At 39.6% G+C, this 24,215-nt stretch overlaps 1 protein-coding gene across 1 annotated transcript in view; it reads right to left on the reverse strand.

Moving 5' to 3' along the window:
• Positions 1-212: 212 nt before the first annotated feature.
• ELL2 (elongation factor for RNA polymerase II 2) overlaps positions 213-24,215 on the reverse strand; it is a 35,041-nt gene continuing 11,038 nt past the window's right edge. The window contains exons 3-12 of the mRNA XM_005145977.2: positions 18,835-18,956; positions 16,300-16,463; positions 11,163-11,422; positions 9,335-9,459; positions 9,128-9,215; positions 7,086-7,647; positions 4,177-4,246; positions 1,455-1,626; positions 479-523; positions 213-341 (exon numbers count right to left, since the gene is read on the reverse strand). Coding sequence (XP_005146034.2) covers positions 213-341; positions 479-523; positions 1,455-1,626; positions 4,177-4,246; positions 7,086-7,647; positions 9,128-9,215; positions 9,335-9,459; positions 11,163-11,422; positions 16,300-16,463; positions 18,835-18,956 — 1,737 coding nt within the window. The remainder of the gene's footprint in view (positions 342-478; positions 524-1,454; positions 1,627-4,176; positions 4,247-7,085; positions 7,648-9,127; positions 9,216-9,334; positions 9,460-11,162; positions 11,423-16,299; positions 16,464-18,834; positions 18,957-24,215) is intronic.

Here is a 24,215-nt window from a genome sequence, read left to right on the forward strand (position 1 = left end):
AAACAAACATAAAACTTGAAGAAGAGAAGGGACCAGAAAAAGCAGCTTCAAATATGTATATAGCAACAACAAATAAAGCCTAGAGTAGTTAACATAAGTCTGCTACTACTGAGACTTCCTTAATGCATAAGTTTGATATTATTTTTTAGAATCTTAGAGCAACTAATCATAGGTTTTACATAGATAAGCTTCGGTTCATTCACATGTCCTGATCAAAGCAGAAGACTAGTGTCATCAGTAGGCTTGCGTTCATGAAATTCCACAATCAGTCTCTTGATGTGAGACAGCTTGCTGTGGAGGTACTCGCATTTCCTCTTCTGTTCATGGTAGCTGGGACGAGACTGTAAAAGATAAAAAGAAAATTAGGACACAAAAACATTTCTGCAGAAGAGTTCAGTATTTCATGTCCTTTGCTTAAAAATAGACTTCGGCCAGTCTCAGTGACTACCACATCCCACAAGTCTGCTGTTACACATACCTGTGCTAACGCCTGGTACTCTTCTACAACTTCTTCATGAAATACCTTCAAATAAAAGGAAAATTAACAACATTTCACTACAGCAGAAAATGTAAATTTACATAGAATACTAAAAATATACTCAGTTTCAGTCAAGGTATTTTCTTAATTGTGAACCACCACTCTTCTGCATTGCAAAATAAACCCACAGGCCCCTGTATCACTCAAGATCTGAAATTAAACCTGCAAATAGGCAACAAAAAGAGCATGTGTTTGAAGTTGCTCACACAGCTATCTGTGTTCACAGATAGCTCAAACAGGTGGAGTCTGAGGGCTGAACAGCTTTTTGCAGAGTTTTCTCAAGTGTCAAAAACCAGAGCTAATCCATGCAGGGTCAGAGCATGTATGCAAATTCTTCAAGTTTTCCCTTTGTCTGATTGCACAGAACAAGAGTTTTTAAAACACTCAAAAATACATTTTCAATCTGGCCAACAAATAAAAGCCAATCAAAATCCTCAGTGCACACAGAACTGAAGAACTCTCATATTAAACATGCGGAATTTGTATGTCCAAATCAGAGCAGTCCAGGCTGGAGATCCAGAATATTAGATTTTTAAGCTCCTTCTCTGCTAAAATCATAGCTAGGATCAGCTACCTGTAAAATGGGTAGATTGTGGATACAGATTTAGTTAGATGTCTAAAACCACAGAGAAGAGAGGGCCAGGGAAAGCTCTGGGATTACAGATTATTCCAGTCTTCTTCCTCATCTGTCCAATACCACTCCCTTGCCTTGCCTGAATGCTGACGTGGTCGGCAAAATCTGAGCCAGTCTGGTAGCTCCAGCTCTGTGACAAGTTATTGAGTCTCAGACACTGAACCTGGCAAGTCTTTTAAAACTACATTTATAAAATTTAATAGATAAATATATGAGGCATCTGCCTGTGCCGAAAATGTGGAAGGGATAAGAGGGAGATGAAACACTTTCATCCTTCTTTACCTGATATTCTTTGGACCCTGGAGGAAGATGTTTCCATCGTTCATCAAACTTCATGAATCTCTTGGTGAAATTCTCTATCCAAGCATGCAAAATCCTGTATTCACCATACTCTGCATAGAAATCTTTCTTGTAACTCTCGAGTTGCTCTTTTGAGACGATATCTGTGTATTTCCTAATGGAAAAACAAGCACACATGCAATCTCCCCCCAAGGACATAGTGATACCCAAGCTTTAGCCAGTTAACTGACTGCTTCTGTATATAAGCACACAGGCTCCAAGATAATTTATTTAGGTCACTGTAGAAATCTATCACATTTTTGTGACATTTGTTTCTAATATTTTACTTTTGAGGGTTTTTATTAGGAAGCTGCACAAAAAGAAAGCATAGCACACTTAGAAAACATTAGCAATCATTCAAATATAGAATGACTAATAAATGCATTAGCTTCAGTGAAAGAAAGGAAACTGCTAGATTATAGTCTCTTCCTATGAAGGTTAATTGAGTTACATTTACCTTTGAAAATTAATTTAATTATATTTTTCATTTTTGGAAGGGATTTGATTTAAGGAGTTGAATGCACTTAACTGTAAAGCATAGCTAATGACAAAATTTGATTATTTTATGGAACACCATTTCCATTGTTTCCATTTAACTAGAGGCACTTAGTGAAATCTGAATAAAAACTTCATGAAATCTTTCATGAAGGCTTTTTTCTTTTTGTTTTGCTTTGGTTTTAGTTGGTTGGTTGAGGTGTTGTAGGGTTTTGTGTGTGTGTGTGGGCGGGGGGGTTGTTTGCGTGTGGTGGTTTTTGGTTTGTTGTTTTATGTTTTTCTTTGTTTTTTTTTTTTTTTTTTTACTTTTAGAAATGGCTGTTGGCTTCCATTCTAGTGGAACATGTCCCTGTTTGTGGCTGAGGAGTTGGAAGTGGATGGTCTTTAAGTTCCCTTCCAACTCGAACTATTCTATGATTCTACAATCCATCTTTAATATCTGATTATATCAAATAACCATATCCCTTACTCCTCAGTATCACTGTCCTCCACTGATTGAGAAACAGACAGCAAACAGCTGAATCTGTTCACTTCCACCCAGCAGAGGCTGGGAATTAAATTTGAGTTCTCAGCCTAAAACATGAAGTACTAAACTGCTTCTCTGAAAGGCCAGACTTGCTTTCAGTCTTTCCAGTCAGCACCACTAACTGTATTAAGTATGAAGCAGGATACTACCATGCTGTCTACCTTAAAAAGACAGAAAATGCACCAAAGTTGAAACACCTCCCTCCCTGTTGTGATGTTATTCCTCTGAGAGAAGCTGGTGAACCCAGCAATTCAGAGCATTTTAAGAAACCGACAAAATTGTCCCCCCCTTATTCTGTACTGTAGATATGACAAGGGGATTCAATGCTTCTGCTTAGGCCCATGCTGCACAATTGCATGGCTGGGAAGCATCAGGCTTATCCTGGCTTTTCCTATCATGGCGCTCATTTAAGCTCTGAGCATTGAAGGCTTGTCAAAACCTCAAACTAAACCTTCCAATGGAGAAAAGAGCTTTACATTGGCCCTCACTGTGCCAACTCCCTCTCTTCCCCACCTCCAAAAAATTAAAAAAAAAAAAAAGTTCCACTGACCAACTTATTCCATTGCAGCCTCCTTAATTTTCACATGTTTTTAAAAATGGTCACCCATAAAACAGTAGGGAAAAAGTTCAGACACTAGGCATTTGCAAAAGCTATTTCTCTGTTTTTCAACAGCAAAGAAGAATCCTCCTGACAGAGAAGTTTTTAAACATTCTAAAAGATGTTTAGGCAATCAAATGATTCTGTTATTAGAGCTATTTCATTTAAAGCAAGTTATTTAATACTTGTCATGGATATTTTTTTTTTTTTTTTACATAGGAGGTAAATTTTAACTGAAGAATGCTAATCTGATGTGTGACAACTTGTTAAGGAGCTAAAATTAAACTTACTGCAAAGTCCTTCTATAACTTTATGGACTGCATTGTACCAGTCATTGTAGATACATAACATTTCACAGTCAAGTTTAGTGCATTTTTATCTTGCTTTGTGGTAAAAATTAAGCAGTTGAAATTTAAAATCTGAATTGAGGGTTTGTGTTTTTTTTTAGCTTTTTGGTCTGCAATTCTGTGGTTAAACCAGATATTTTGCTGTAGCTTCAAGTTAGTGGCCATTTTATATTAAAGCTTTAGTAAAACCTTTGATGGTTAACTCTCTTTAGCTCATATACAGGCTTTGTCATGCTAGACTTTAAAAGTTTGTCTTCTTCCCTCCCAACCTTTCCAGCATAGACACACTAAGCAGTGAAAACACAAAAAAGATGTTCAAATTGATGTATTGAATATTTTAGTATTCAGCTTTCCTTCTGCATTGCCTCGCTCCTAAAAAGAAAACAGTGCAGGTTCATGTTCCTTCTTACTGTGCTCTTGAAGAACAATTAAATTAAACATTTTAAGTGGTCTTCTAAAATATGTTAAAAACTCTTTTTAGCACTTCTATTCATCCACAGTAATTAAGGGATGATAACCTCAGACCTTAAAACTCACAGGTACTCAAGCAAAGCAGTATGGTGACTTTAAGAAACTTGTTATTATTCTAAAAATACATTTTGGTAAATTTTCAATTTTGTAGCTAATTGAGAGCTTTTATAGGTATTTTTTTTTACTGCTTCCATGAATGGCAAGAGAATTAATTATGACTTTACTCACGTTAAGTAGTCTGGTTGTTCAGTTTTCGGTAGGGGAATGTATGTCAAGGCAGTGAGAGTTTCTTGAACTCCTACAGAAAAGCAGAATATGACACCTGTGGTAAGCACACTTTTAATATATCCAAACAGTACCAACCTGATGGGCCTGAAAAAATACCTTTACAACTTTACTCTCACAGTGAATTATTTGAATAAGCCTCTATAAGTTAATAATAGTGCCCACACAACCTTCTCCACAGTAGGCAGTACTAGTTTAGGAAATGGCTTGGCTACTTTGTTCTACAGGCTTTGTGCTACTGCAATATTAACCCGAGGTCAGCTTTTCTTATTTGAAGACATGCGGCATCTGCACAGCAATTCAAGTTACGCAGCAACAGACATAGCTGTGCACAAGACAATCGCATGATACATAAATATGTATGTGTCCTGGGTTCAGCTATAGCAGCCATTTTTCTCCTTCTTAGTAGTTGGTGCAGTGCTGTGGTTTTGCCTTTCAGCCTGGGAACAATGCTGATAACAATGATGTTTTTAGTTGTTGCTAAGTAATGTTTACTCCAACCAAGGACTTCCTGAGTCTCAGGCTCTGCCAGGGAGAAGGACAAGCCGGAAGGAAGCAGAGACAGGACACCTGACCTAAACTAGCCAAAGGGATATGTCATACCACAGCATGTCATGCCCAGTATATAAACTGGGGGCAGTTACCCAGAAGGGCTAGATCGCTGCTCAGGTAGGGCTGGATATCGGTAGGCAGGTGGTGAGCAGTTGTGTTCTCCTCCCTTGTTATTTCCCTTATCATTATTATTATTGGTGGTAGCAGAAGTGGTTTGTGTTATACCTTAGTTACTGGACTGCTCTTATCTCAACCTGTGGGAGTTACATTCTTTTGATTGTCCTACCCATCCCTCCTGGAGTGGGGGGAGGAAGAAGGGGGGGGGGAGTGTCTGAGCAAGTGGCTGCTTGGTTCTGAGTTACTGGCTGGCCTTAAACCACAACAGCATGTATTTCCATATATATATGTATATATACATCTATCTCAACATCCAGGTTCCAGTAAGAAATACAGTAGAAAGCTAAAGTTCCTTTCATGCCATGTTTTTATCCCTTCATCCCTGCCAATTACAGATATCAAAAATTACATTTAATTTCAACACTCTTCTAAACAGGAAAGTCAGTAGCATTGTATATGGGTTGCTGGCATTCAGGCTTCAATAACCTGCAATAAAGACTTGCTCCTCATTAACAGCAATACAAGTTTCAAAGTTATTTGCACTTGTAAACTGCTCTTCTGCTCTTTTAAATGTCATTATGAAAGCATGATATACTTAATCTCTAATCCCTCTTTTTAAAAAAGTATTTCAGGAGTATCCTGTCTTTCCCATAAATAAGAAAAATAGCTGTTGTAATGAAAAGTTAGTAGGAACAGAAAGAAACACTAAGTATCTTGGTAATATCTCTTTGCTTTTCATGTGGTGTTTTCTGGCAAGCTTAAAAACTATACAATCCTTTGTACTCATTATTAACTTGCACTGACACTCTGTAAACACAGTGTTTCTGCTAAAGCTCAACTATTCTTGCCAATCTCTAAGCTACTTGAGCTTTAAGTCATTGGGATTAAAAACAGACATCATGAAATGTTCCACTTGATTCTTCTGCTTCAATATTAAAATTATATGGTACAGCAGGAATATGAAAAGAAGTGTAAAAGTGGGAACAAATTTTGAGGGAAATGCCAGCAGTAATATTAATAGTCACAGTATGTACAATACAACTTATGCAGACAATTTTGCTGTGAGCACTTAATATCAAAAAATTCAAGTGCATGTATTGATATGGCTCAGTTCATTTCAAAGCTTTGCTTAAGCACCAACTTGAAACATAGTATAGACTTTTCCTTACCTAGCTGGTCAGTTTTGTTACTAGCTTCTGGAGAAAGATGCTCACATGTTCATGAATTCAAGCATGAATATTTTCAAAGCAACCTCAAGCCATGTGGGAACTGTGTAGTATGTCCAGGGTTGATGTGAAAAGACTATCTTAACGCACCTTTAGGAGTGCAACAACACTTTGAAGAGGCACCCTGCATACTCTACAGATGTCTCCTACCTGCGATAGGAAAGGGCTAAATCTGACTTCTAATTTGTAAGCTAAACCTCTGAAATGAAACACACATTTAACAAAGGAACTGAACTCCCATTTTCTGTGTGCATATGCGTTAAGAAATCATGTGTTCTTTGCGTGTTTCTGTTTAACTTCTCAATGCCATTTTAAGTCTGCACCATTTCTACATCTTTTGAAGTAATAAATTCTGCAGCCAAGGTGGAGACGAGCTTACAACACAGTTCAAACCAAAACTCTGGTAAAACTACGTATCAGTTTATGCAGATTTTAGACTTCCCATGAAATGGCAGAGTTTAATGAGTATGATACATGATGAAAGACATTTATGTCATAGAATCATAGTTATGGTTGGAAAGTACCTTAAGATCATCTAGTTCCAACCCCTCTGCCATGGCAGGGGTAGATCATGTCTGATCTACATGTCTCAGTAAACTATTATGCAATAAATGTGTGACATGTTTTTATTTTCAGCATGCAGACTTTAAAACCTCCTGATGGAAAAAGAGTAAGTTTCAGTGAACTATCAGTGTTTTTCTAGTATCTAGCTCTTCCCTTTAACACATTTCTGCCCACCACAGCAAACCATTTAAGATTTCTTTGATGGTTTTTTGTATTACACAGTGAGAATTCTTAAAAATTACCTTAATTTTCAGTAAGAATATTCATGACTATAGAGCTGGGATAACAGCAAAGCAAGTAAAAAAGTGACCACTCGTGTTTCCAGTCCCTGGATTTATTGGTGCTTTTTACCAGGGCTACCCATACAGTAGTTAGAAAAAGCAGTTTATTCACCTGAATCTAAACGGAAGGATTCTTCCAGCTTGACAGTTTCTCCTTTTCTAACATCCTTCTCCTTCTTGCTCACACTCCCAGTGTCCTGCATTTTGCTTTTATCCTTCTCCTCCTTTTTATTTACCTTTTCGGGATTTTGGTACCACATTGCATACTTCTCTCTTGCAGACTTGAGAGACTTCACCCACATCACAGCTGGTTCTTGGGTACCCAAAGGAGTCTGAGAGGTGTATTTTTGTTGCTGGTTCTCATAGATGCTACTGTAATTTTGGCTGAAGCTGTCCACCAGCAAGTTTGTCCCCCTACCATCAGAGGTGCTGGGAGAGCTGGAGCTGATGGTCTGAGGAAGGTTGTAAGTGGAAAGGAGTGTAGGAGGCAGTGGCTGAAGAGGATAAGTAGTGGTGGCTGCAGGGGTTACAGGCAGTGGATGGGCAGCAGTGGCTTTCTCACTGGAGGCCTGCAAGTGGCCACTGAATGCTGGCTGGACTTGACTGCTCACATGAGATATCCTCTGCATCTCGTTTATCAGAGGATCGAAAAATTTGTAACTCAAAATTGGTTTCTGTGATAATATAAGAAAACATTAAAAACATTATCAGAATTAGGTTTTGCTGTCAGTCTGAAAAAGAAGTATTTCTGAGCAAGCAGTTATGGAAAACACATTTTTATCTATAAGTAGCTGTCAAACAAGGAATTACTGTACCTTATTACACTGTTTATTTCATTCTTAAGTTTCTAATCTTAGCAAGCTGTTCTTCTAATCTTAGCAAGCTGTTCTTCTAATCTACAGCTAAAAGGTTCTAGGAAAAAGATGCTCTTTTCAGCAGCGTTATCAAAGGCTTCACCAAGATGAGGAGGTTGGGTTTGTTTGTTTAGGTACCGATTTCCATTTGGACATACCAGGTTAAGAGTCAACATTTGCTGCCACACAGCCATATTATTTCCTAAATCAACCCCAAGAAGCAAGCAGCAGTGTGCTTATCAGAGAGTGTGAAGTGCAAAACTGGTAAGAACAGGTAAAAGCCTGAGTTTTACTACAGCTGTCATTCATCTGGTTCTCCAGCTGAAACATGTTTTTCTCTAGCAAGTATACACTGCTGATGTTGATGTACAAGGGGCAGCTTTGACCAGGAGTGCCAGCCAGTTGAAATAAATCCAGAATCTGTGTGTAGAAAGGCAGATATAAAGAGGTTGTTGGGACCTGCACCATTTAATGCCCTGACTGGAAGAAAGTTAGGGAATAAAAAAGAGGTCTGCCCTCCTTTTTCTATTTAAATGTAATCATGTCAGTGGTAAAAGACTTTCCATATTTCCCAGCTTATGGCTGTACACTGCAAGCACTGAAACACAGTTTTAATCACAGAAGGTATCAAACCTTTCCTTAAATTAATGCTTGCTTTTATGCAGAGTTTTGCAAGCTTCTCCTGAAAGGGTTTGTGTTGTACTGTTGCATTGACAGGAAAGTGGGACATACACATTTTAAGTCTGAAAAAGCTGGGGGAAGGCAGATGTAGTGCCTGCTGATTCAGATCTGCCTTTTCACACCTCAGAAACCCTGAATCAAAATTGAGTACTTAAATCATTCCTACAGGGAGAAAAAATAAATTAAAAAATTCCTCCAAGTAGATCACTATTGTAATTTGTCCTTTTCTCTAGACTTTCTTAAAATAGTAGCATAAGGATATAGCAGCCTACATTAGCACCAGGGTAGTTGGTGTCAGAGATCAAGATGTGTTTACAAAATATTGTGCAGACCTAGGAACTGTTTATTTTTCTAAATAAACATTTAAGGTAATAAGCATTCTGAAACAGAGAACGCTAAATATAGCAGCCCTTAGCCTATGTGACCTGAAGTTTTTTTGCAGCCATTGATGTAACTGTCTTTAAAAAAATATAATATTTCAATTAGAAATAAATGTTCCAGTTTTTTATGTGTTAAAAACAGTATCAGTGCTTCACATCACAGCTTTCACACCAGTATAACAGTGTGATGTCTTAATACGGTGTAAATAATATTTAAAAAATAAAACAAAACAAAATACCTGAGAAGTTGATGGAGCACATGTGTTAGAAGTTACAGAAGACTCTGAACAGCTGGTGCTGGTGGCATTCTCAGATGAATTTAATTTTCTACAATGACAACCCAACATTTCAGGTTATAAGGCAAAAAAACCCAAACCCTATGTTCTTTCATTACAGGGAGGACATTTTTAATGGCTATTTTCCCCTCCCTTAGAGACTGAACTTACCTAGAAAGTACTAGCTCCAACAACTGTTTATCTGTTTCACTGTATCCAGGCCAGTCTTTCTGAATTTCTTTAAATAAATAATCCTTCAGAGAGAAAGTATTATCCTTTGGGTTCAGGTTGGCTACCTACAGGTAGACATTTAAGAAAATAAACGTTCATTATACCTAAATGAAAACTATAGAAATAAGACTGGTATTGCAAAACTTTATCAAACCTCAAAATGAAATCACACACCAGTTTTGGGGTTTTTTTTTTTCAGATGTGACAATCAAAGTAGCTCTCAGGTAACAAGTGCCAATTTTAAAATGTGGTCAATTTGGTATGTAGAAATTTGGATGTCAGAAAATGCCAAACAGCTGCAAGCATGTATGAAACGTACTCTATGAAAATCTCTCTCTGTACCATGTGTCTGGCTTTTTATCTTTAAAATAGAATTAAGGCAAGCTATGCCAAAACTTTAAATATTCACTGCATGAAATACATCAATAGGCCAAGTTTTTATTTTCTTTTTTCCTTTTTAAGAACTGAAGTACACTATCTTCACATACAAATTCAGATTTCTTCAACTTCAGGAGGACATCTGTTGTTCCCTCTACACAGCTATAATGTGATGGCAGAGCACAGACTACCTAGAACAATGCATGTCTTCCATCATTCCATGAATGACCATAGTATGTCATCATTTGTCTTGATAAACAGAACTGCATCTTTTGCAAGTGCTTGAGTGACAAGAAACTATAGCTTTCTCCTAAACAGTTCTATGTGGTAACGAGCACTAAGCTTCTTCATTTATCCCATAAGTTTTAAGACATATTGAAGTTTTATGGACTGGGAAGAAGTAACTGCACTCATCTCTAACAAGCTGCATTCTGACAATGAGATTTAGTGCTATAACATTTAAGGAAATGTGTACAGGCCCAAATGCACTTTTTTATTTTGGAGACACAGAGCTGATTACAGCAAAGTGCGGTCATGAGAAGGTCGTGTGTATGCCTTGCTACCTTTGAAAATTAAATGGGTTTATATCTTCAAATAAAAAGTAACTCAAGAAGTTAAAATAAACTAGCAAAACCTTGAGATCATTTACACCTAAAGTGGTGGTTTAGACTTCTACACCCAATACCTGTTCAGACTTTTGAAGAAAACATCAAAGAAAAACAGTCTCCTATTGATTTGCCCCATACAAAATGCAGAATAACATATCAATACATCACCATTACCACTTGTCGTGGCTTTATTTTTTTCCCTCCAAAACATGACAGACAAATAATAATAATGCATGTCTGTGTGCATGTCTGCCTGTCCCTAGCTTAAAAAAAAAGTTAAAAGTAACAAAGATACCCTGAAACCATAATCAACTTCTTAAAAATAGAACTGAAGGTGTATTCTAAAAGCAGGAAATCTGTGCATATTCGATCTTAGCAAGTTCTGCTGCTTTTAGATTTATACAAAAAATATCATTATGAAGCCAAGAGAAACACAAATAAATTATTTCACACAGTTGAGAGAAGGTATAGTCAGTTTCTCTCAGTTATGCAGCTAAGCAATGCAAGTAAAGGAGAGAACAAAATAAGACAGCAGGAGCAACAAAGCTAGAAACAGTTAATTATTGCCTGCCATTCTAGCAAAATCAAAACACTCCCCCAGAACTTTTCATTATTTCTTGCCTTTCCTCACATGGACATGCAGTTTGGGGCATCTGTATAAAACAAGGAGCATTTTGTACCTTGTTATTTTCTAATTTAAACACTGGAGAAACACAGCTCAAAATTACAATTATAAGACGAGCAGGAAGGAAAAACTCCTGGCACAAACTCCATGGTCTCACCTGCTGCAGGATATTTCCAAGGTAATTCTTGTCCTTTTGGTTTACACCATCTTTCTGCAAGCGAGCAAGTAACTCTGGTTTCTTGCAATTCTTCAGTGCCAGTAAGTGAATCACCCTGTCCCTGTATGGCCGCTGAGAAACAGTGGTTATTGTGTGAGTTTTTCGTATCATGTTTGCAGGGTTCATGGGAGTTGATCTCTTCCTGACGGGCACAAAATCTGGAATGTTTTGTGGTCCTCTTTTAACTGGTAGTCTTCTTCCTAAAGCAACAGTAAAAAAAAACAAAACCCCAAAAAAACCAAACATAAACAAGACAAGGAAGTTGATGTTTACAAGATAAACTCTGAAAATTGTATTTAGCTAGCATTTCAATATCTATTAGAATACAGGCAGTAAAGATGCATTGAGCTAGGCATTGTCGTGGTTTAAACCAAGTCCCCCAAGTCCTGGAGAGTTAGGAAGGAAAATCCAAAGAATGTAGCCCCCACGGATCGAGATAAGAACGGTTTAAATTGCTAAGGCACAACACAAAATCACTACTGCCATTACTACTACAAATAATAATGATAAAGCCAATAACAAGCGAAAAGAATACAACACCCCACCAGACACCGACCCATAACTCACTCCATCCTGCCCGGCCGAGCACCACGTGCTCCCCCCTCCATTTTCCTCCCAGAGCTCAACCCTTCCAGCTCTCTCTCCCAGTTGCATCCTGGGCATGACGTGCTATGGTATGGAATACCTCATTGGCTAGCCTGGGTCAGGTGTCCTGTCTCTCCTTCCTCCCAGCCTCCCCTCCTCCCCGGCAGAGCACGTGCTCAGAAAAGGCCTTGAACAAAAACACCCTCAAAACATGCTCCCTGTCAAGCAACTGTTCCCAGCCCAGAAGTCAAAACACAGCACTGCACCAGCTACAAGAAGGAGAAAAAATGACTGCTACTGCTCAACCCATGACATTATCTGCCCCTTATTCCACACCATTCACGTCATGCCCAGATCCCATATTTTCAATACACCATCACTCTTAAGTCCACCCCTCCATCATGAGTCAATCTCTATGTTGCATCTCTGGAATGATGGCCTGAAGTATCTGGGCCCACCAGGCTCAAAATCATTCACCAACCCCTTCAGCAGTTCTACAGCTTGCTGCTGGGGACTCCATACAGCTGCCTTCCACTTCCAATGCTTCCAAAGCACTGGAGGGACCCAGTGGACCAGATACCTGGCCATACTGTCCCACATGCCCTGCTTGCCTGTTCTCCCACCACCAGCTTCTCTTCTCCTGAGTCCGGATCTTCCTTCTCTGCCTTGCTGGGAAATGCTGCGTGGTCTCCTGCATCCTGCTGGGGCTCAGCGGGTGACTTCCGGGGAATACTCTCGGCAGTCGCGGCATTCGGAATGGCGGCGGGACTCGGTTCCTCCACTGCGTTGCTGGGAAGTGCTGTGTGGTCTGCTGCATCCTGCTGGGGCTCGGCGGGCGACTTCCGGGGGACACTCTCGGCCGTCGTGGGGTTGGGAACGGCTGCGGGACTCACCCCCCCCCCCGCTGCCTGGTCCCGCTGCTCAGCTACCGCCCCCCTCCGCAACCTCCCCGCCTGTTCCCGCTGCTCTGCCACAGCCGTTTGGCTCCCCATGCCGCTCTCCCTGGCAGCCTCAGCCGCCTGTAGCTCCCGGGGCCGCTCCTTCCTGGCTTCACGCAGCCTCACGCAGACGGAGGCGAGTACAAGGGCAAGGACAGCAAAGAGCAGCGGGATGGCCTGGTACAAGTCCAAGTCCACGGCCATGTCCATCCCCCCCGCTGCTGGAGCCCCACCATATTACAAGCCTCTGACATAAAGTACAGTGAAACAAAAACTTTAGCCCAAACCCCATAACTGATAAACACAAATACATCCAATCCATACACAAAGTACCCGGCAAAATCCTGAAACTGTGAGATCCAGAGAAAAACCTCTAAGAGCCAATAAATCAGCATTGTGACAAGAGACCATAAATTCGCTCAGATCTGTTCTTATCTCAAACCCTCGGGCCCCACGTTGGGCTCCAAAAATGTCATGGTTTAAACCAAGTCCCCCAACTCCCGGAGAGTTAGGAAGGAAAATCCAAAGAATGTAGCCCCCACGGATCGAGATAAGAATGGTTTGAATTGCTAAGGCACAACACAAAACACTACTGCCATTACCACTACAAATAATAATGATACAGCCAATAACAAGCAAAAAGAATACAACACCCCACCAGACACCGACCCATAACTCACTCCATCCTGCCCGGCCGAGCACCACGTGCTCCCTCCTCCATTTTCCTCCCAGAGCTCAACCCTTCCAGCTCTCTCTCCCAGTTGCATCCTGGGCATGACGTGCTATGGTATGGAATACCTCATTGGCTAGCCTGGGTCAGGTGTCCTGTCTCTCCTTCCTCCCAGCCTCCCCTCCTCCCCGGCAGAGCACGTGCTCAGAAAAGGCCTTGAACAAAAACACCCTCAAAACATGCTCCCTGTCAAGCAACTGTTCCCAGCCCAGAAGTCAAAACACAGCACTGCACCAGCTACAAGAAGGAGAAAAATGACTGCTACTGCTCAAACCAGGACAGGCATTAACAAAGAAATATTCAGTATTAAAAAAAGCTGGCAAATGAGCAATTGACTTGTACATGTAGGAAGACAACTGATTATTTATATGGATGGGGCTTTTATTATTTTTCCAGTTTATAAGCTCAAGCACTGAACACCATTCTTTTTAGATGAGTACTATAAAGTATGATGCAAAGGTCCTCCATATAATTAAAAAGATTTCCTATTAATGTCTAGAGAGACCATGTCTACAGAATTAATTGCAACACTGTTTAAAGAAACTAATGATGCTTAGTGTTAATCACTTGAATTACCCTAAGTTACACCACATTTTAAGCTGAAAAGTTCCCCTATTATTAAATAAGATCAGGTTTGTCGGGAACATCACAACAAAAATTTAATAGTTCTTGGGCCCAGGGCCAGCAAGGTTTTAAAACATGGCTTGCGTAGTGCTTTGGATCAAACTCTACGAAAGGACACATTTCGCAGGAGGAGGCACAATACAAGTACTTGCAAGCAATCCATCCAGATTTTAAAAATAATACCTGCCAACCTGAATCTCAGTTTTCCAGAAAAAGACACAAACTTCTCTACTCTATGTTTTTAAATAGCATTTGCTATCAGACAGAAAAAAGGTTTCTCAGAATAGTACAGAAAATCTTTGTAGTAAATATTGTTTCTAATCCAACAGAGGTTGTAACACAAACCAGGTATTTTTCCAAAACCAACAACTTATGTTTAGTACATGAGGGACACTTGCTGAGTATTGGTGAGAAAATCAAGAGCTTGCTCTTTTCTATCAGACACACAGAGATTGAGCAGTGCTTCTATACTTACTACATGTCCCTAGGAATAGTAAAAATTTATTTCCATTTTTGCAGTGGAGGCCGAACTTTTATAACCTTTCACCCTGCATGGTCTCTGGACTCTGCCCTTCTGGTTTTCCGTAGCAAACCTCATCATGCAAACACACATGTTTACATTTTTTAGAATATGAACTTGTTAGTTGTTTATTGAACGCATTACAAATGTTTTGACAAGTTAAATTCAATGCAGGTGCAAAAAACCCTAACACAGACAATAGTGTAAGCAGCATTCAAACAAAACACCTCCTAAAGTCATGTCTCTGATTCACTTTAAGAAAAAAAAAAAACAACCCACCCTGAAAACATAACCAAACGTTAACATGATTAACAACCCCAGTTCCAGTTTATAACTTGTTCTGCATGAAGCATGTTGCAAAGTCATCCTTGTGACATAACAACTATACCTGTCCTACCTGAGCATCCTTAAAGCCAGTCTGAAATAAAAATATCCTAAATATTGTAACTGTCTTACTGCCAGTCTTCACACTCAATTTATGTAATGTTAAATATTCACTGAAGATCTATTTAAGCTGCTAGCAAGATGATTCAAGTGTCAAATAGACCTTCCCCAGTGAGACATTTTGAAATACGTGAAAGTGGCACCTCTCACATTGCCATTAACTAGCAGTTTAGACAACACAGTGGAAGCAGTCCCTACTCCACGTCCTGGTAGCAACCTGTGCTGAGCTCCCTGGGTGTCAAGGATACACATACCTAGTTTTGTACCTCTAAAAAGCCATGATGACTCTGGGTAAAAAAAAAAACAAACCTGAAGTACACTGAGGAAAAGCAAGCATTGCACCACGACTCGTCACTGATGCTCGTGCTGGCAGAGGACAGGAGGCACAGCCAGAGAGAGACTGTGCTACTTAACAAAGACGGATGGGCATGGTTCAGCTTGCTGCTGCGGCCAGGACCACTGCTGCCTGTACTGAGTGCCTGTAAGATGGATGCTTACCTTGTGTCTATCTGCAAGCTCCTCAGGGAAATGTTTTGTGGAAAATGATGAAATCCATGGGATGATGGCAGCATTACCTTACTTGAACTTTTTAAACAACAACAAAAATAAACAAAAAACCCCAAACAAACAAACAAACCAAAACAACAACCAAAGCCATGATCTTGTGGTAACAGTTACTTATTAATCAGCAAGACATAAAATAAATAAAACTTAATCAGCATTAGAAAGTGTAAAAAGCAACTTTTTTCATATTAAACTTCTGAATTTGTATGGGACTTCCTGGATTTTGTTTGTGGGTTTTTTGTTTTGGGGTTTTTTTTTGGGTTTTGTTTTTTTTTTTTAGATTACAAATTAAGCTTAATGGTTTAGCACAATGTTTAGGTACCCACAAGCGCTGTTACAAAAAAAAAAAAAAAAGCAACCCAAAACCAAACAGATACTAAAGCAGTGATTTTAAGTGCATTGGATAGTGAAAACCCCTCACCTCGGTAGTCAAAATTTCCACTAGCCAAGAAATATAGGGGCAAGGAAAGCCTGGCAGGCTTTCTGAGGGAAAAGAACAAAGGCCGATGTCTAAACGCAGCAATAGGACACTGCAACTCTGTAACATGAGGGTAAGCTACCTGCACTTGAGATCTCTAAACACACCATCTTTCTCAAGAATACACTGAAAAGATGAATTACGGAGTATGAAAACTTACAGACAATCTAGTAAAAAACAAAATACAACCATACCTAAAAATGGTCCACCAGGTTTAATAAACTTTGCACTTCGACTGCGTGCTTCCTCTTCCACCTGGGCAACGCGCTCTCTTGTCTTCACATGGGAATCACTTGTTGCACATACTGTAATTTTATTCTGTATACTTCCCAGGCAGCTGAGTTGGGAGAGTCCAGAACTACAAAAACATTGAAAAAGGTTGAGCCCAAGCACTAGCTCAGATTTAGAAGTGTGGTTGTATCAGGAACTTCAAAACCTGTCTTAACAGGTGAAGAAAAACGTTTTCCAGTTCTGACAGGTAGCTAGGGTGTAAGTAGATTTCAAATTGTCTCTACACATCCAAATTGTTTTAACTGTCAGCTTAATTATAATCTCCTCACGTAACTGTACTTGGGCAGGCTCAGGGCTGGGCTGGTAATGGCTGCTATGACAATGGCAGGGACAGCTCAGGAAGTCACACCAGTGCTTAAGTGTGCTTGTGCTCCACCTGTCCACTCCTCTGAGGACTCACATTTGAGAAGAGGCACTGAGCAAACCCTGTATGAGGGGAAGGATGGCAATGTCTCCTCGACAGCTTCAGGGCAGATGCTGGGCTCCAGCAGATGTTTCTGGAGGAGCCTGGACCACCGTGATCAGTCCAAGTGCACACCCAGAGCTCTCTTTAAACTGGCCTACCATTGCTCTTAACAAGGAGGCTGGGTGGCACCTGACACTGAAGAACGCTGACTAAGAAACGGACACAAGCTTTAGCTAACCTGAAACAATTTAACCACCCTAAACTCTGCACCAAAGCTTCAAGAAGAAGGGTCACGAATCCCATTGCTCAACTTACATAATATCTGAAAGCCACAAAGCTGGACCAAGCCAATGGCCAGTATTTCAGCTACAATTTTGTCCATAGCCTAGAGCTATATATTCCTTGCTCTGAAATCACCACACGAACAACAATAAGAAAGATGCTTCTTGCCATATAAAGCACAGCTTTTAGCCATTTCCCTCTTCTCTGAACATCCCTGACTTCACACTCTTTTTCACAACCAGAATGGGTGAGCATGGACTGTGACATGCAGTCCTCCTCCTTGGGCTGTGCAATCATCTGCCAAGCCAGGGGTGAAGGTAGAGCTGCACTGAGCACAAAATCAGACTAGACACCCTGCAGACGACATTTCTAGTTTTACCTTTTCTTTTTTAAAAAGAAAACCAACAAATGACTCTGCATGTAATACTACTCAAGTTTTGCATTAACATTGCAGTCACTTTGCACAAGCTGAGAGCTGGCTACAGAGGACCTTGTAGTCAAACCACATTTGACAAACTACCAGAGTAAAGTAACATTGACTACCACATTTGACAAACCACAAAACCACCCAGACATACTATTCAGAATTATTCAGAACTAAAGCAGCTTAAATTTAATCTTAAAAATAATTTAACTGAAGGTACGCGTTCCCAAAGAAGCAGGTGCCCTCAGAGATGCTTGGGAGAGTGCTCAGGACCTCTCACACCTGACATGCACTGACATGCAATTCTACCAGCTGCCTTGGGAGCTGGTAGAATCCTTTCAGATACAGTAAAAGCCCAAAAGAAAATCCCACAAAAAACCCCACACTGCCAAAAGTCTCCCAGGTCTGCCACTAAACCATTTGGCTTTTTGCCAACCCCATCATCTAAGTGAGCTAATTGAAAGACTGTACTGTAGTAGAAAAGACCTAAAGCAAGGGGAAAAACAAAGAGGATGAGGATGCTGAGAGATCTCCTGTTAGGCAAAGAGCTTATTAAATCAGCTCATTTTCTTATTGCTTCTAAAACCTGCTATCTATACAAATCTCAGCTTTGAAATTGAAGCCAGACGCTCCTCTGTGACCAAGAACCTGAGCAACACCTTCTGGAGACCTGTGCTGGTGTGCCTGCTTTTTATCTGCTTCCAAATCAATACATGAACTCTGCCTGCAACGTGCTAATAAATCAAATTGAACAAACAGTTATTCAGTGTCACCATTACTAGACTAAGCATAGTATTCTAGAAGCTGAAGCAAATGGTATTTTCTTGCCTTTTTAATAGCTGTTAACACTGTTCAATTTGACTCAAAGGACCAGGACAAGGCACTGCTCTATTACATTTGAGTTCTGAAACATCATGGTCATACAGTTATGGGTAAAGCCACTGATTTATGTGGTTCTTAAAATAAGACAACCATCCATCATGGCCAGCATGCTAGCACGCTGCCAGCCATAATCATATTTACATATGGCTATAGAATGGATTTGGTGTAGCCTGGATGATGCTGAGCTCAAAATGCTTTCAAAAACAGCATTAGTGGGTTAGAAAGTACTAAAAAAGTTACTTTTTAAAGAGCAAAACCAAAAAAAAAAAAATCTATGTAAAAGAAAGTATTTATAACTAGTAAGAAATCATGCTATTGCTAGAAATTAATTTTCTACTGCAGCTCATCAGCAGAGCATGCTTCTGTTAAAGGTTTTCACTGTATGTTCAAAGCCACAGAATCTACTTAAATTTGCAATGAAAGAAAACGTTAAGTAAAACTTACCCTGAGGCCTTTTGCTGGAACAGGTCAAAGCTTCCCTGAGAATTATCTTTGCCAATATTTGACACTACAAAGTTAAATGTATTCATTTCATTTGGCTGATCAACTTTGGGAGTTTTAATAAGCTAAAAGGGGAAAAAAAAGTTTACGTAAAAACATTAGTCTACACTTTTTTTACTTGTGATTAACTAGGACCATAATTTTAAATGACAAACTGTGATTCAAAAGTTTTCTTACAATTTCAATCACATCTCTAAAAAGGCTGCTTTGGCACAATTCTCCCTCTGACACACTGGCTATGTGTCTGTCACAGCAGTAACTGCACTGGAAAAACTACCATCAATCAGCCTCTTAACTCAGCAAAGCACTCATGTAGCAAGCCATCCTTTCCCATTTACTGGAATGAATACACACATTCTTAACTTTAAATGCATGCACCCAAGTACAATTAAATGGACTGAAGCTCAGCTGGTGGAACAGATGAGTGCAATTCACAGACCATAGCAGACACTATCCCAGCTTCGTGGTTTATTTGGTCCCAGTGAAGCAGATTTGGAAACTATCTCCAAGAAGGGAAAAAGCTCCAGCAACACCCAAATTACAAGAGTAAAATTTCTTATAAGTATAAAGGACGAATTTCAACTCTGAGTTAAAATTTTTCTTCTACTCAGCTCTGGATGAAATTATTTGCATAAATGTAAAATGTGAATACTTCTGTAAGCTTAATCAGGTGTAGTAACACTGGATTTCCTCAGCTGAACTAATGACTTAGTACAGAATTTGCTGTGTTCTGCTGGAACTTAAAAATGTAAATATAAGGAAGCATTAAATTGATAATTGGCGTAAGCACATTTTTTAATCTGCTGCCATATAAAACAATACTGAAGCACAAGAAGCCTACTGCCATCCAACTACTTTTATTCTAAAAGTAAAACTAGATGGCAACAAATCTAAAAAGAAAAAAGTATTCTGAAATCTGCTTGAATTTTTAATGAAATATGAGATAAGATGGACAAAGATATATAAAAGCAGTATTTAACAGCCTTCTAGAAATCTTTAAATATTTTGCTTCCGAGATTGGCTTAATAAACTTCAATGTAATTTGCACAAGGCCCTACTACAACACAATTCCATTACTATTTATATTTTAAACATTAGTACTGGCAGAGCTTGTATCAGCTTGGAACAGTGACTGGATGTGAAAGAGAAAGGCAAGTCACCTGAACACCATATTCTTTTACTTAAGGTTTAAGTACTAGTATGCCGAAAAGTTCAATACATGCATTTTATGAAAGAATGGAAATAAATTGAGAGAGTTACCAAACACATAATCTTGGATTACATGTGCAGCTTTACCTTTTAATGATTATGAAGGTTACCACAGAGTAATTATAAATCTGAGATGACCATCCGGGCCTAAATGACACTGAAATTCATCTACTTCCTACAAAATTTATTACCACTGGTTGAATGTGTCAGCATAGTGGTTTTACTATAAATACTGCAGGTATGTATGAATTTGACAATTTGAAATCAACCCACTGTAGCAGAGGTAGTGTCTTTTCACCTAATACACTTTCTGGAAAAACAGCTTTCTACTATGATCAAGCCAAGGCTGGCCCTTAAGAAATACAGCTGAACAGAAGAAGCAGGTAAGTGCTACTATGCATGCTGGGACTCATTCTCAAAGCTTATTTTGAGTAAATATTTTCCATTGATCAGCCTAAAGAATGTGTATGCACAGAAACATAGTGCATATACATCAGGCATTTCTGTACCCTCATATTTATATCTGAAATTCTGGAAGGTTGCTGTGGTTGTTAAACCTCAGAGTGTCTCAGTGTGTTTTGATGCAATAACATGAAGGCAGAAGCAGCCTTGGAGCACATTTAAAAACACATTTATCACTGTTCCACTGTCTTCTTCTCCCAGATCTTGAAAAAGACACTGATAAAGTATGAGAAAAACAAGTCTGCCTCCTTATCAGCAGAGGCTATGAAGATTATCACCAACAATGATCTCCCAGGAGCAAATGCAAATGGAAACACTGAGTGTTTTAAAGATTCCCTCACACACACAGGCTGAAGATGATGAGGGAGCCATCTACTACAACCACTATGACAGCTGTTTTTGCAGAAGCAAAGAAAGGGTCTAGAAATTTACTTTCATTCTCAAATTTTTAGGATATTTTTTTCTCAAAGTTTTTAGATGACCATTGCTCAGGCCTTTCCCAAAGGAAATCCCATAAGAAAGAAAGGAGTAAGCTGGCAAAGCATTCTCTTTGATTAAAAAAAAAAAAAAGCATAGGATACACAAAAAAAAAGTGAAAGAACAGACAGTCTGTAGAGGTTAAGTCTCAAAGTTTTTATGGGTTTGAAATTTGAGACTTCAGGACAAAATGATAAAGCCTTCTTACTTCAATCTGTTTGGAAACAAGAATGCAGAGAAGCACTTCTAAACTTTCACAAATGAAAATAAGTGACACAAGACAGTAGGCCACCAAGCCTATTCCAGAATCACAGAATGATGTCCTTTTAACTGACACACACAAAAACAAAAACAAAAAGGCAAGACTTAAACACAGATGAACTCTGGTAAGCTCCAATCAAGTGTCTGTACAACCTGGGGAAAACTAGGCAGAAGAGGGCATCACCAAAAGCATTGTTTGTGACACACAGAGGTACGCCATTCCTGCCTCATGCCTTTCATCCCATAACAGGGGAGTTTTCCCAGCAAAACCCAATGCTGCAGACCCTTCCACATTATGTCTGATGTGCATGGAGAGTGGCATGCTGTGCCCTGACCTGGCCCCCAGTGTCATATCTGGCCAGGCTGAAGCACTTCAGAACAAGTGTTGAGCAACTTGACCCTCTGCTGTCTACTCAAAAATGCTAGTTTAAATTCCATGTACTCAAACTGTTTGCAATTTCTTAACCATCTAATGGATGCAGTAATAGAGAATATCCACTAGAACAATTCAGACCCTTGACGTTAATCCCTTCCTCTTAATAATTGATTTCTGGATCTATCATATTACTCTATCTCACTCTGACATACCATCCTCATTTGACTCTCTAATGTAGGAGAAGTTTTAAATAATTTTCTCCAAAAGCTCCTGTGCAGAATCACTCCAGTTTCTCTGGCTCTCAGCTTTTTGTCACTTCTGTCCTCATCTTTTCCATCATTTCTGCTGGTACTGTATGCTGCTACAGCATCCTCAATTCAGGCCAGATGTATTTTGCTCTCCAAGCCTGAGTGATACAATCACGGTATGGTTCGGGTTGGAAAAAACCTTAAGATCATACAGTTCCAAACCCCTGCCACAGGTAGAGACACTTCACACTAAACCTTGCTGCCCAAGTTCCCATCCAAACTGGCCTTGAATACTGCCAGGGATGCAGCATTTATCACTTCCTTGGGCAACCTGTTCCAGGGCCTCACCACCCTCACAGTAAAGAACCTCTCCCTGATATCTAACCTGAACTTCTCCTGTTTAAATTTGAACCCATGACCCCTTCTCCTACCCCTACAGTCCCTAATGAAAAGACCCTCTCCAGCGTCTTGTAGGCCCCCTTCAGATACTGGAAGGCTACTATGAGGTGTCCACGCAGCTCCTATTCTTCTGTCTGAACAGCCTCAACTTTTTCTCAGCCTATCTTCATACGGGAGGTGCTCCAGCCCCCTAGTGGCCACCTCTGGACTTGCTCCAGCAGTTCCATGCCCTTGTGTTGAGGACACCAGAACAGCAGTGTTCCAAGGTCTGAAGAACAGAGTAGGGTCACCTAATCTCTTTCTGAGCATACCTTCCTACTCTCTCTTCTTGTTCTTCCATAGTACTGCATCATCTTATGAGGCTGACATGAGCACTGTATTTTCAGGTGCCTCTGTTCAGCATACATTTTCAAGTCCTCTCTCTCTCTCAATCTCTCTCTTCATCTTTTCTCAGAATCATTTCAACCTTACCATTTTACCTTTTAAGAATAAGATATGGTAGCTCACAAACCACACCCACACCAGCACCCAGTTTACACTGTAAGCCTCTATACAGGGTTAAAGGAGGTAAAAATGCATATTTGCAGAGTCCTCCAGTTTAGGGATGTGCATCGCTGCAGAAGATCAAGGACATGACCAGATACAGGTATAGCATATGCCTCAGAAATTCTGTCTAATAAATTTAGTTGGAAGTTGCATAACAGAGAAAGATAAAAATACAGGAAGGAAGCCACATCATGGAAAGAGCAGTAGTCTGAAACATTATCACTACAGAAGTCCACTGGACAATAAACAGACTTTATTTTTTATATATTTAAATGTATCCCTACTGCATTAAAAGTTAATTGCCAATATTCACATTCCTCATGGCTATTTTATCTAGTACAGCATAGCTGCTACGTTCTCTGGGCATCTTAAGTATACATACTCCAGAATTTTTAATTACAATGTATTTCTTAAAATTTACGATGTAACAATCCATTTCTTGCAGTCCCTCTGTCCTTCAGGTATTTTAGCCATCAGCAGACATTACCATCCAGACTGTCTGGGAGTGACATATTCCCAAACAAAAGAAAAGTTCTCCTTCCTAAAGACTGACCTGTGATCTGGTACGAAAGTTTATCTTAACAATCACCAGCTATTTTACTAATTCACAAATCACAGGGTTCTTACCTATGCTTTGTGCAAACTGTTCCAGGACAATGTCAGTGGTTCTTGAGCTGAACAGCATCTAGAGGCTATCTATGCAGTACGGACAAATAATTTACTATCCTCAAGAATGCAAACCATCTTACTGCACTAGCAGATTTGCTGTTGAGCCTTCAAAGGCCATCTATATACTTCCATCTAGCTTCAGATCCCTTCAGAGCAACTCTATCATGCAACAGAAAAAAAAATTAAGCTTGCTAGTGGGGTTTTTGTTTGGTTTTGGGGGTTGGGGTTTTTGGCAACATGACTGCAAAGCCCCTCTGGCATGAATATTGGCTTCTTGTTGAGTGTATACGTGAAATAAAAGCTCCTCCCTTGCCTCTTCTTGCATAAATCTCCTTTCCTCAGTTCCCACATGTAATGTAACTTTTGACCACTCCAAGCCACAAGGCACCTGTATTTCTCCACTCCAGCCTTTATGATCATCTATAGAGGACTGGTACTAGAATATGTGTAACTAGAGATGGAACACGGACTATTAAATAGTAAAAAAAAATAAATTTAAAAAAATCTTTGTTTTTAATATTAGTATTTTATCCTCATTTGGAAGTTAAGATAGTTGCATGAATTGCAGAGGAAACACTTTTGAGAGACAAAAATCACTGCCTGTTTCTAGCAGCATTTAAGGAAATTCTTTGCCATCATAGGTGACCTGCAACACCTTGGCAAAAATGCATCTTGAA

This window comes from Melopsittacus undulatus, chromosome Z (genome assembly GCF_012275295.1).
Source record: "Melopsittacus undulatus isolate bMelUnd1 chromosome Z, bMelUnd1.mat.Z, whole genome shotgun sequence".
Classification (NCBI taxonomy): domain Eukaryota; kingdom Metazoa; phylum Chordata; class Aves; order Psittaciformes; family Psittaculidae; genus Melopsittacus; species Melopsittacus undulatus.